This window comes from Choloepus didactylus, chromosome 13 (assembly GCF_015220235.1).
Source record: "Choloepus didactylus isolate mChoDid1 chromosome 13, mChoDid1.pri, whole genome shotgun sequence".
Taxonomy (NCBI): Eukaryota; Metazoa; Chordata; class Mammalia; order Pilosa; family Megalonychidae; genus Choloepus; species Choloepus didactylus.
Genome location: NC_051319.1, coordinates 10,919,399 through 10,933,277, shown reverse-complemented (window position 1 = coordinate 10,933,277; position 13,879 = coordinate 10,919,399). Strand labels below are relative to the sequence as shown.

Genomic DNA, 13,879 nt, shown 5'->3' with positions numbered 1-13,879 from the left:
GTGCAGTTGAGGAGCTTCCACCTAACCTTCAATTGGGAGCACTCTGTAATGTAATGGCATGCTGAGAAGCACATATTAAGAGAAGAATCTAATAGAATTGTATAAATGCCTTCTAAATCAATATGCTCAATTAAAATTATATGCTAATAGATTAATGTCAGTATTTGGAAGTACACATCTGTGAGAAAAAACATTTTCAGTGATGAAATATGTAAAATTTCATTACAGATCAGCATTAACAGATGAACATTTATAATCAACTTTGATGATTAGGGAGCACTATCTTTAAACCCTAATTAAATGAAATATTACTCCCCACAAAAAAAAGAATTACATTCTTTTTATTAGGCCTATATTACAAAAAATTGTACTTAATTATTATTATATTTTGAATTTTATCAATAAAATATTTTTTGAAAATTTATTTTCTCTCATTATGTAAGTACCTATATAATATACTCTGTTTTGCTTCTCAGCCAACAAGGCTTAAAATATTTTCTTTCTGGCCCCTTACAGAAAAATAATGTTTGCAAGCCTCAGTTCTAATACATGCTGTGTAATTAAAGGAGGGTCCGTGCAAGCATAATTTTAAGTAATATACAATTGGCGTAATGCTTTTCCATTTTCTTTAACCTCTGGCCCTCAGAGAAACACTACAACTCAGAATCTGGCAAGAATGTCTCCTCAGAACCATCAAAGATTAATGAACTAAAAGAAGGGGAAAAACTAGGAATAATAAAAGGAACTCTTCCCTTTCTCTCCACTTAAATTCTACAATTGTTTTTAATAGAAGGTAGCTAGGAAGTAGCTAAGATCACAAGAATGATCTTAAATGTTAAATTTTTAGCTTGAGTTGGATTGCCATTTATCAGTTGGACAAAACTGTTGTTTTTCTTTCTAGCAGCCTCAAGATGAAATGGAACAAAAGCAGGCCCAGTTACAGTGAGTATGCTAAGTTTTGGCTTCATTATATTGTAGATATTTTTTGTAATTTTGCACATCTAAAATGAGTCTTCATTTTCTTTGCACAACATTTTTAGAGTAGTTACATGTTGTTGAATAATTGCCCCTGTAGCAGCACAAATATATGTTATTTTATAAACATTCTAGATAAAGTTCATTTCATAAAAAGATTGAATCAGATTAAGGTAAACTGATTCTCTGCCTATTAATATTATCTAAAAAACAAATTTATAGCTTAGCATGAAGGAAGAATTTATAGAGCCTATTGAAACTTGACCTCATACAACTATTATACTTTGAGACTTTATTCTTTCAGTTCTTTTAAACCAGTAGTAAGTCCCTAAGTTCCTGAGACCCTTTCAGAGGTCAAAACTATTTTTATAATACTAACACATTATTCGCTCAGTGAAACACTGTTTCATGGTGACATTTGGACTAACAGTGCTAAACAGTGGTGGGTAAAATGCTAGAGCCTTAGTAGGAATCAGGGCAGTAGCATCAAACAATAGAAGTTGTGTTTTTCACTGACATGTGCTCACAGTTAAAAAAAAAAAAAAAGTCAGTTTTACTTAAGAATGTGTTCGATGAAGCAGAAAAGTTATTAGTTTATTAACTCTCCAACCTCGAGTATTTATCTTTTTAAGATTCTTTGTGATGGAATGAGAAATATGCTTAAAGTACTTCTGTACATATTGAAATATGATGACTTCTTGAAGAAAGCACTTGTATACTCATTTGAGTTGTAAGCAGAACAACTTCTTTATTTCACCAGGCACCTTTTCTTTTCTCTTTACGTGAAAAAATAACTGACAAACTGGTTTTTAACATTTGGGCATTTCACAGATATATTCTTGAAAAGAAAGAAGTAGCTGGTCATTTAAAGGAAAACAACTGATGGCGTTTGTTGCCAATGAAAAAATTCAAGCTTTCAAGTGAAAATTAGATTTTTGGAAAACTTCTGTACACACTGTGATGTTGATGACTTCCCAATACTTAAAATTTTTTCATGAGATTAGTGGTAATATTTACAAAGGTGATTTTAAAAAAATATTTTATAATGAAATATGTCAACATTAGGATGATCTGCATTTCTCAGTGAATCAATATTTTCTAAAGACCAATGCATGATGTTACAAAATCATGTATGGGTGAAAGATCCATTCAAAGTGCAAGATAGATCAATGGATTTTAATTTAACAGAATACAAGAAATTCATGATTTTGTTTCAGTTTCCACATTTGAACTAACCTTTAAGAAACTTGTTGCTTGTAGAGTTTTGATGTGATATCAGAAAAGAATGTCCAAAATTATCTGAAAAGGCTCTTAAAGTACTCCTTCCTTTTCTAACTTTATATCTGTGTGAGGCCAGATTTTTGTTATATACTTCAAACAAAACAATATATGGCAACAGATTTAATGTAGTAGCAGATATAAGATGGTATCCATCTTTTATATTAAAGAATGTTTCAAAAATATGAAACAGTGCCACTTTTCTCACTGAGTTTTTTTTCATTTTGGAACATACAGTAATTTTTCATAAGAATATATTTGTGTTAATATGTTACTGCATTATTCCTGTTATTTTTAATGAATGCATATTTGAAGTTTTTGTCCATTTAAATTTATGATATATAAACATATATGTGTAAGCATATTATGTATAATATATAATATAAATTTATATATATATAAATATAACCCACATAAACAAAAGCTCCTTAGGATCTTCGGTAATTTTTTAAGACTGATAAGGAGTCCTGAGGTCAAAAAGTTTGAGAAACACTATTTAAAAATAACCCTTTCACTGAATGTATTAATAATACAACTTCATTTTCAGAAATGGAAAAGAAAGAAAAGACTAAAGAAGACTAGTATAGCATCCATAATCTCACTATCCATAGAGAACCATTTGTTAACATTTTGATTCATTTTATTTTAGTCTTTATATATATTTTTGTTTTTGTTCATATTTGCTACAGAATTGGGATCATTCTGCAGGTAGTTTTATATTCTGTTTTTAAATTTTGAGCAATAGTTTACCATAGTTGTTTTTTCATGTAATTAGTATTTTTTAAATGCAAATTTTAATGGCCTCAACTATTTCATTATATGACTGACTATGCTATATTTTGTTTAATCGTTCCCCTACTATTGGACATTTAGGTTGTTTACATTTTTGCCTATATAAATAATTTTAATAATTTAGATGAAGTTTTGGTCTCTTTTCAGACTTATATCTTAAAGTTGTTTTGTATTTAAGAAAAAAATTCTACTGTTGACTCAAACTATAGTTTTATTTTGTTTCAACTTGTTCTTCTTAAAGAATCATACTTTAAGGGAGAAATCAGAATTCTTTTCTATTTGCTTCATTGAAATTGTCATTCTGTAAAAGTAGTTTCATTTCCATTTTCAAGATACCTTATATTGATCCCTTCCAGTTTTGAACAGAAGAGAATGCTCAATTTGTTCTTGCTTAATGCCTGGTACATAAAAACTGCTTTTAAAACATGTTTGTTTGTTTTAAGAAAGGTATCTTGACTGCATTTATGCAGTGAATTAGGTTAGGGAAAAAAAGTTAACTGCTTGCCTTTTTAAAATCAACTTTTAATTATCCAAGAGAGATGATCAAAATTGGAGATTAGGCATAACCCTTATTTTGCTTTCAACCTCTACCCTTCAGAATTTCCTACTTACTTTATTTGCTGTGAAATTTTGAAAAAAAATGAGAAATATTATCTGAGAATTTTTCACATTGGTGATTTTCACTTACATCTAAAACTATATTGATAAATATTCAGTGTATTTGAGCATACAGATAGCTAAGAGGCTTAATTCAGGACCATTTTCTCCCTGACATGACCACCTTCCTATGGCAAACAATCATCTCCAAAGTTACCTTCATCCTTAAATGTAGTTTAGCTTGTTTCTGAAGTTCATCTATTAATTTTTCAATTCTCTCCATTTTTGCAACCAGTTGAAAGTAAATGTTAAATTGCTAGTAATTGTAAAAGTAATTGGATTGATACAGCAAAAAATATCCTATTTGAAAGGCCCTTTAAATGAAAAAAAGTTTACATTGAATTTGAATGAGAAATAGTGTTTGTACTTTCCATTTAAAACCTTTTTTTTATTTTTATTTATTAATGGATTGATTTTTTAGGGCTAGAACAAATTGTCCAAGGCTTACTATGATATTTCCCCAGGCTGGACTTTCACTGAATCACCAAAACGTTCAAGGTACGTTTTCATGGGTAGAGCTCTAAAATTTTGTCTTTGCCTGAAAATAGGAGGCTTATTTAGAAATAGATTTATTTACAACTAGGCTGGTCTACCAAACATTGCTTGGGGGGTCATTAACCATCTTTACAAATGAAACTGATGTTGCTACCAGCCTTGTATCATGCTACATACAGTTGCCCATTAGCAGCTCAGTTGCAATTGATACCTGTTCCTCCAAATGCCTTCTTTTTTGACTTGTGATTTGGGGCTCAAATTTTTGCATTGTTTGTTTTCTCTGTTTGTAACATTTTTAATATATATGGCATATCTTGACTGGCAGTCACACAGGCCAATTGTACTTTGGTTTCAGTTGTATTAAAACATGACTGTCTTTATCTTTGAGGTATCTCCCACTGACTCCTCCAGAGTAGATCTCATGTATGTTGCATGACTATGTAGTGAAAACTCTTAGTAGTCAGTGAAACCTTTTGTTAAGAAAAGAGCACAATGACTTGATACTGGAAATTGACAAAGTTAATTTTGAAAAGCTCCATCTTTTCCTGCTCTGTTGCTACTGAAAGTGGCCCAACAATAACTCACCTACTGCCAACTCTTGCATGGTTTCCCAGTGTTCTAGTTTGCTAATGCTGCCAGAATGCAAAACACCAGAAATGGATTGGCTTTTAAAAGGGGGTTTATTTGGTTACACAGTTACAGTCTTAAGGCCATAAAGTGTCCAAGGTAATGCATCAGTAATCGGGGACCTTCACTGGAGGATGGCCAATGGCGTCCAGAAAACCTCTTAGCTGGGAAGGCACGTGGCTGGCGTCTGCTCCAAGTTCTGGTTTCAAAATGGCTTTTTCCCAGGACATTCCTCTCTAGGCCACAGCTCCTCCTCAAAATGTCACTCTCATTTGCTCTTGGGGAGTCCTCTCTTAGCTTCTCCAGAGCAAGAGTCTGCTTTCAACGGCTGTCTTCAAACTGTTTCTCATCTGCAGCTACTCTTTCAGCTTCCCTGCGTTCTTCAAAGTGCTGTCTTGGCTGTGGCAAGCTCGCTCCTTCTGTCTGAGCTTATATAGTGCTCCAATAATCAAGGCCCACACTGAATGGGCGGGGCTACACCTCCATGGAAATTATCTCATCAGAGTTATCACCTACAGTTGGGTGGGTCACATCTCCATGGAAACACTCAAAGGATTCCAATCTAATCACTAAAACTTCTGCCCCACAAGATTGCATCAAAGAACATGGCTTTTTCTGGGGGACATAAAATATACAAACTGGTACATCCAGTGTCTAGATTTTGGTCTCTAATGTATTTGTTCATTCTTTTAACAAATGTTTATTGATCCTACCATGTGCCAGGTATAAGGGTTCTTTGGGTGTTTTGGTACTAAAATAAACCTGGGCTACCTAAAGGATAGCTATTCAATATTGGAGCATGAAGATATCAAAATGGATCTGCAACATCCTAGCATTACTGGGAAGTAAGGATGCTTTCAAGGATTTCTGGGGGAAATGCTGAAAGGATAAAGCTTAACAGTGCATAATAATAATAGGACAGTTGTCCAAGCTGTGACAATTTAGATAAGGAAAAAAAACAGTAATTCTGGTTCATGGAAATAAGTTAAGTTTACAAAAAGAACATGAGATTGTAAGTGGTATTAAAAAAAAAGTAGTGTATAAAAGGTAGTCTTAATTTTTAAAAAAGTGACTATAGTAGGATATTGTAAAATTTTTAAAGGTTTTAAGAGAACCTAAGATGGTGGCTAGGTGAGACAGGGCAAAAAAACACCTCCGTGAAAAATACTAGATAAAAACCAGAAAGTGACCCAGAACACCATTTTCAGAGTAGCACCAGCCAGACAAGTTCTGCTAAATCTACAGGGACCATGCATTTGGTGAAACCAGGAGTCTGCATTTTGAAACGAGTCAGTGAGTTGGCTGAAAGTCCCTCGGCCATGCTGCGGTGCGGGGAACAGTGGGTTGGCATTTGGAGATGGACTAGTTCTTTAAAAGAAAAAAAAAAGGCCCAGGAGCAGCTGCAGATACGACGGGGAGAGACCCGCAGTGAAGCACGTTGTCTGGCGTGGAGGATACCCCTTCTTACACCCGCTGCTGACTGTCTCAGGCCCAGGGGAGCAAAGGGGAGCCAAAGGGAGAAAGGACTGCACAACTTGCCGCCATCTCCCCGGCGGGTGGGGGATGCTCCTGCCCAGGGCCGGACCCGCAGCCCAGAGCCGCGCCAGGAAGCCCAGTGTGACAGGGAGTCTTTCCCACAGCACCGCACACACACCACAGTGTCAGCCATGGACAGTGGCCTTTAATACACCCATGGCTGATTGTCCCAGAGCTGGGAGGGTGGTGCTGTGCGGAAAAGGGGAAGTTAATGTGCCCCATTCAACCATCTTTGAAGTGGGCTTGGAATGCCCCTGCACGGCCCGGTGTCCCAGGGCTTCCCTGGAGGCCAGCACGCACTTGTGACATGGCACGGCCCTCCCTCCCTCAGTAGAGGTCCATCAGGGAAGGGGGAACCACTCGGAAATCCCAGGGAACCTACGCCAATACCAAGGACTTTGGGTCAGCGGCAGAGAACAACCTTAAATCTCCAGGAACACCTGGGAGGTTTTATTATTAAAGCTGCTCTTCCTCCCTAACCACTTAGACACACGCCCCTCATTCAGGTCAGACAGCACCAACAACACACCCAAATTAAGTGCACCAATTGGACCCCACAAGAGTCAGATCCCCACACACCACAAAGACAAAGTTGGGGAGAACTGACTTGAGGGGAATAGGTGACTCACGGACGCCATCTGCTGGTTAGAGAAAGTGTATGCCACCAAGCTGCAGTTCTGACAAATTAGAGATAAAGTAAAGCAAATGCCAAGAGGCCAAAAACAATAGAAAATCTTAAAGCATATGATAAAACCAGACGATATGGAGAACCCAAACCCAAACACCCAAATCAAAAGATCAGAAGGCACACAGTACTTGGCGCAATTAATCAAGGAACTACAGACAGCCAATGAGAGCATGGCACAGGATATAAAGGACATGAAGAAGAGCATGGCACAGGATACTAAAAACATAAAGAAGACCCTAGAAGAGCATAAAGAAGAAATTGCAAGAGTAAATAAAAAAATAGAAGATCTTATGGAAATTAAAGAAACTGTAGGCCAAATTAAAAAGACTCTGGATACTCATAATACAAGAATAAAGGAAGATGAACAACAACTCAGCCTCCTCGAGGACCACAGAACAGAAAATAAAAGAACCAAAGAAAGAATGGGGAAAAAAATTGAAAAAATCAAAATGGATCTCTGGAATATGATAGATAAAATGAAACATCCAAATTTAAGACTCATTGCTGTCCCAGAAGGGGAAGAGAAGGGTAAAGGTCTAGAAAGAGTATTCAAAGAAATTGTTGGGGAAAACTTCCCAAACCTTCGACACAATATAAATACACAAAGCATAAATGCCCAGCGAACTCCAAATAGAATAAATCCAAATAAACCCACTCCAAGATGTATTCTGATCAGACTGTCAAATACTGAAGAGAAGGAGCAAGTTCTGAAAGCATCAAGAGAAAAGCAATTCACCACATACAAAGGAAACAACATAAGACTAAGTAATGACTACTCAGCGGCCACCATGGAGGCGAGAAGGCAGTGGCATGACATATTTAAAATTCTGAGAGAGAAAAATTTCCAACCAAGAATACTTTATCCAGCAAAACTCTCCTTCAAATTTGAGGAAGAGCTTAAATTTTGCACAGACAAACAAATGCTGAGAGATTTTGCTAATAAAAGACCTGCACTACTTCAGATACTAAAGGGAGCCCTACCGACAGATATACAAAGAAAAGAGAGAGAGATACAGAAGATTTTAACAGACATATATAGAATATTACATCCCAGGTCACCGGGACACACATTCTTCTCTAGTGATCACAGATCTTTCTCCAGAATGGACTGTATGCTGGGACATAAAAACAAACCTCAATAAATTAAAAAAAAAATGAATTTGTTCAAAGCACATTCTCTGACCACAATGGAATACAAATAGAAGTCAATAACCATCAGAGACTTGGAGAATTCACAAACACCTGGAGGATAAAAATGAGGGGGAGATAAAAACATTCCCGAATAATCAAAAGCTGAGGGACTTCATCACCAGTAATCAGTCCTATAAGAAATGCTGAAGGGAGTTGAGCAGGCTGAAAGAAAGGGACACTAAAAATTGACTGAAACTACATGAAGAAATAAAGATTTCCAGTAAAGATCACATGGTAAATATAAATACCAATACTACTGTATTTTTTATTTATAACTCCACTATTTACTTCCTACAGGATCTAAAATACATAAACTGTAATGATAAATCAGTGGTTTTGGACTCAGTGTAAAATATGTAATTTTTGACAAGAACTACATAAAGGTGGGGTAATGATGGAGTATAGGAACATAGTTTATGTATCATGTTGAAGTTAAGTTGGTATCAAAGAAAAACAAGATTGTTATAGATTTAAGAGGTTAAACTTAAGCCCTACAGTAAACACAAAGAAAGTATCAGAGAATATGACCGTAGAGATGAAAAGTAGAGTAGGGGTTCCAAGAAGTGGGGGAAGGGGCAATGGGGAGTTAAGAAATGAGAGTAGGGTTTCTGTTTGGGGTGAAGGGAAGCTTCTAGAAATGGATGGTGGGAAGGTGATAGCATTGCAACATTCTAAATGTGATTAATCCCACTAATGGAATGCTAGGGAGGGGGTGGAATGGGAAGATTTAGGTTATATGTATGTTTCCACAATTGAAAAAAAAAAAAAGACAGTCTAAAATGCCAAGGATGATCCTGGATGGCATTTGAGGATGGAGGAGAGGAGGCTCAAAGGGACACAGATGGAACAGACACACACAAAAAAGGAAATATAGAATGTAAGCTTTGTATCAATGTTGAATTTCTTGAACTTCTTAGCTGCACTTAATGAGATTGCATAAAAGAATGTTCTTGTCCATGGGAAAGGTATATGTGAATTATATTGTTTGTTCAAAGATATGTGCAGCTTGCTGTCATATATTCAGAGGACAGAGCAATAGATGATGGATGATAAATAGGGAGGTAGGAAGAGAGGGAGGGAAAGAAAGAAATGGTGGTATGACAGAATGTTAAAGGTGGTGGATTGGGGTATCGGGGGAGGGGGGTCGGGGTATGATGGAGTTCTATGTATGGGGTTTGTAGTGTTTTTGCAACTCTTCCTGTAAGATTGAATTTATTTCAAAATAAAATTTATTAAATTAAAAAAAAAAGAAATATAGACCTGTTAATATATGTGCATTTTGTTTTCTCTATTAAATATATGTCTGCTTATAAAGCATAGGATATTTTTGTTTGTTACCTTGTAAGTAGAGAAGAAAGAAAACAGAGAGCTGTGAGTAAGCCAGGCAGTCCTGAAAAAAGTAAAAATTATACCAAAGAAAAGAAAGATCACCCAGAACCAGCAGTCACACTTAAAAACATATATGAAGTGGAGTCTTAAGTATGTTCCAACATGATACATTATCAAGATATCCTATAAAGGAAACTTTTCTGCACAAACTGGATCCCTCATCTCTTAGGGAATAAAAGCCTTAGATGGCTGTGCTCATTTTGGTAAGATACTAAAAATGGTAGAAATAAATTTCCAGTAATACTAACAGAGCAGGAATGTTGCATGGTGACAGAATGAAAGTTTATGTTAACACTGGTCAAGTGAAACTTAAAAATGGTCTTCTGGAGCAAAACATTAGGTTACAAAACATAATCTTTGGGAAGTTTAAAGTGTTATAGTGATGTAATAAGTAAAACTGGATAATTTGTTGCTCTAGGTTGAATCATCTTGGGAGAAGCAGTCAGTCCCATGCCTCAAAAATAATCACTGATAATCTAAATCCTGTCACCTCAACTGGTCCAAGAAGTTATTTGCTTTCTTTTGTGTCTGATAAAATTTCTCTAACACTGGACAGGTACCACAATAAATAAAGTGTTCCGGTTTGCTAATTCTGCCATTTTGCAAAACACCAGAAATGGATTGACTTTTATAGAGGGGGTTTATTTGGTTACAAAGTTACGGTCTTAGGGCCATAAAGTGTCCAAGGTAAGGCATCAACACTAGGGTACCTTCACTGTAGAAAGGCCATTGACATCTGAAAACCTCTGTTAGCTGGGAAGGCATGTGGCTGGCATCTGCTTGCTCCCAGGTTGTGTTTCAAAATGGTGTTCTCCAAAATGTCGGTGTCAGCTTCCAATGGCCGTCTTCAAAATGTGTCTCTCGGCTGCAACAGCACTGAGTTCCTTCTGTTTGTCAGCTCTTTTATATGGCTTCAGTGATTTAATTAAGACCCACCCTGAATGGGTGGGGTAACACCTCCATGGACATTATCCAATCAAAGGTCTTGCTCACAGTTGATTTAGTCACATCTCCATGCAAACACTCAATCAAAGGATCCCACTAATACGTTGGCCCCCACAAGACTGCATCAAAGAACATGGCATTTTCGGGGACATAATACATCCAAACCGGCACAGTACCTTTTACAAAATGCAGTTATACAAAGACTGAAACAGTTATTATGTTTATAAACCTATAGAGGTACCATCTTAGAGCTTGAAGACCTTTTTTGCAAGGATGTCTTGAACAATTTGAACAGTGGTATCGTGGGTGATATCATGTCTTGGGCATTCCTTTTTTCCCTTGGGTTTGACTTCGATAACCAGTATCATTAATAGTCAGATGAAAGATTCACTCCCATTTTTCTCACACCCAGTCCCAGTGTTTGTAGAAAAATAGGGTTCCTCTATGTACTCCATTTCCCATAGCTCTACCCTCCTGTTTCATTTGACTTTCTGAAAACCATTAATGACTTGTGATTTTATTGGTGTCTGTTTGCTGGTTCCAATACCATCATTTAACTTCCAAGTAGCCTTTTATTGGTTGTTCCTTTAAAAGTGCCATGACACCAGGATTATCACTTGATGGTGTTTCTTGCTGCCCTGAACCTGCTGTGACTAGAGACCCATAGAATTGGTAGTTTTGTTCCCTTCTGGCAATTCATTGCAACTCCCTCGTGCCTTCACTTCTTTCAGATTGTTCAGAACAGGAAGTTCATTTTATTATCACCTCAGATATCACATATAAATAAGCTGTTAAATTGTTGCTTTTATAGCTGACTGTATTCTAACACACTTCTGTGTCCTCCCTCTCAATTCAAAGAGTAATTGACCTGACAAAATTGGAGAATGATCAAAATAAGCAAACTTCCTTCAGTAAATAGCAATAAATAGCATTGGCCTTAAAATAGTTTGTTTTCAAATTAAAATCCAGCTCCTCTGAGCATTTTCTTTGCATTTGAAACTTTAGACTTATTTCTCATACATACCGTTACATTTTTTCTCTCTCAAGTGATAAGTAGAAAATGTATTAAAACTTTCACTAATTTACTAAAGGATAGATAAGAATTCAAGAAAATTTCATTTTGTATTCATAAAGGCTGCCTTAGGTAAATTTTTTAGCTAGGACATGAAAATTTATTTAAATGTGTTTATTTTAAAAACAATATCAAATTACTGTAAAATGTTAGGTAATTTATCAAATGTTTAAAATAGCAACTATTGGTGTAAAGTAATGATCATTTTGATGATGAGGTTGTTAAAGACAACATGGGAGAAGATGCCTTTCTTTACAATTCAGAGAAGGAGGAAAAGGGCAAAATCTTTTTCTCTGTTTTTAAACTACCCCTTCCATCCCATAGAAGGATCTGAAACCTTATTTAAGAAACAACAAAAACAATTCCTTGTAAAGATAATTGAAGATCTGTCTGTTGTTTTAAAATATTTCTGTCATTGGTATTACATTTTAAGCAACTAGAGATATAAAATTTTGAAGAACTTAAGACATAGATGGTATAATATAGCATCAATGCTTGGCACAAGTCTAAGGTAAGGATAAGAAATAAATTTATTCATCTATCTATCTATCTATCTATCTTTCTATCTATTTTTTGCTCACCATCCTGTAATGGAGTGAAATACCATGTTTTTAACCACCTAGCTGATTTTCAGAGGTTTTCATCATCCAATAACAAAGAAGAAGGGAGAAAAAAGATACATTTTGCAGGATTTGAAACTTACCAAGTATATTTATGCTTATTATTTTTTCCCTGAAAAACCTGTTTTTCTTGTGAGGATGAATTCTGAACTCCAGTAGATAATTACCTGCTTTTATTTCAACTATGTTGAATATTGCCTAATCAAAAGAAATGAAAAGAATGACTCCAGCAGTTGATTGAAATGCCAGTGAACCCTGAATTCCTGCCCAAGTGTGCCAAAATACCCAAGTCTTGATGGTGAAAACAGGAGGCAAGAAGAGTGGAATAGAAAAAAATATCTTTTTTTTCCTTATCCCAGAAACCTTACTTGGTGGGAATTGCTATCACCCAGCTCAGTGAAGAGAGGGTAGGGTGAGATGTGAATGGTGTAAGGGAAGTTACTGAGGCAAAGCAGCCATCCTCCATATTTGGGTTAATCTCCTGGTTCCTTTCAGCCCTGCATGGGTTTTTCTTTTCATGCCTGCCTCTGGACAGCATGAATTAATTTAAACTGTTACCCATAATGGAAGAAAGAATGACATTGAGAACATAGATATATTTTTTCCTCATGTAGTTGGAAATGTTTAGAATAAGTCAGCCAAAATAAAGAATTAGATTGGTTTTTACTTGAACTAATTCCAAATAATTACAATCTTACTTGGCCCCAAATAAGATACTTTTGTTTAAGAAATAGAAGAGTTTTCATCTATAGCTTCATGGCCCCAAACAGTAATACTTTTATATCAATATAATATTTATAAAATATTTGATATTTCACTTAAATCTCTGTGGGAGTCATTTCAAGATATATGATCAAGAAATGCTAACCAAGATAGTATGTTTTTAGTACTTTAATAAAACTAGAATGAAAATAAATATTATTATTTTCTAGGACCTGAGGCTGAAAATCCTGAAGTTTTGCCAAATGCAGAAAAGGTTGGTCTGTTTAATAGTAGATCATAGGTTTAGATTTTTTTTTTTAATGTTGACTCAAGTATCAAGCCCATTTAAGGTCTTCCCCTAGGTAGAAATATGACAAAACCATTTCAAATAAACAGAAATATATTCCTGTCTAACAACCCTTTCCAGTATTTATTTTTCCTTATCTCTAATGAAATAGTGTTTTCTTAATCTGTTTCTTATACATCACTGTAAGCTTATTTATCTAGAAGAAAAACAATAACTTATCAAACTAGTTGCTGAGATTTTGTAGCAAAAAAATGTGTTTTGTTGGTTTGTCAGTAATCCTAGATCTTAATATTTCTTTCTAGGTACTGTTTTCCCATCTTCTAGTTGTTAATCAGTAACCATGTAAGAGTTCCTGCATTGGCTTTGCTTTCTCCTTGGTGCAATAGGGAATCAGAAGACTGTAAAACTGGCTCTGCCCACAGTGGACTCACTCTTTGGAAATACCAAGCAATCAAAAACCTTCCCAGGCTAACACTACCAAAACTGTACCTTACTTCATCTCAGTTGTACCTTACCCAGTCCCACCACTGTGCCTTTGATCAGGTTAGGAACCAGAAGACAGTAGAAAGAGCATAAAACTTGGAACCAGATAGGTCTGTGTTCCG

General features: G+C 35.7%; 1 protein-coding gene across 1 annotated transcript in view; it reads left to right on the top strand.

Annotated features, from left to right (window-relative positions):
- Nucleotides 1-13,879, top strand: part of ANKRD31 (ankyrin repeat domain 31) — a 247,134-nt gene that overhangs the window by 34,140 nt on the left and 199,115 nt on the right. Inside the window, 3 exon segments of the mRNA XM_037801810.1 lie at nucleotides 902-942; nucleotides 4,124-4,200; nucleotides 13,198-13,241. Coding sequence (XP_037657738.1) covers nucleotides 902-942; nucleotides 4,124-4,200; nucleotides 13,198-13,241 — 162 coding nt within the window.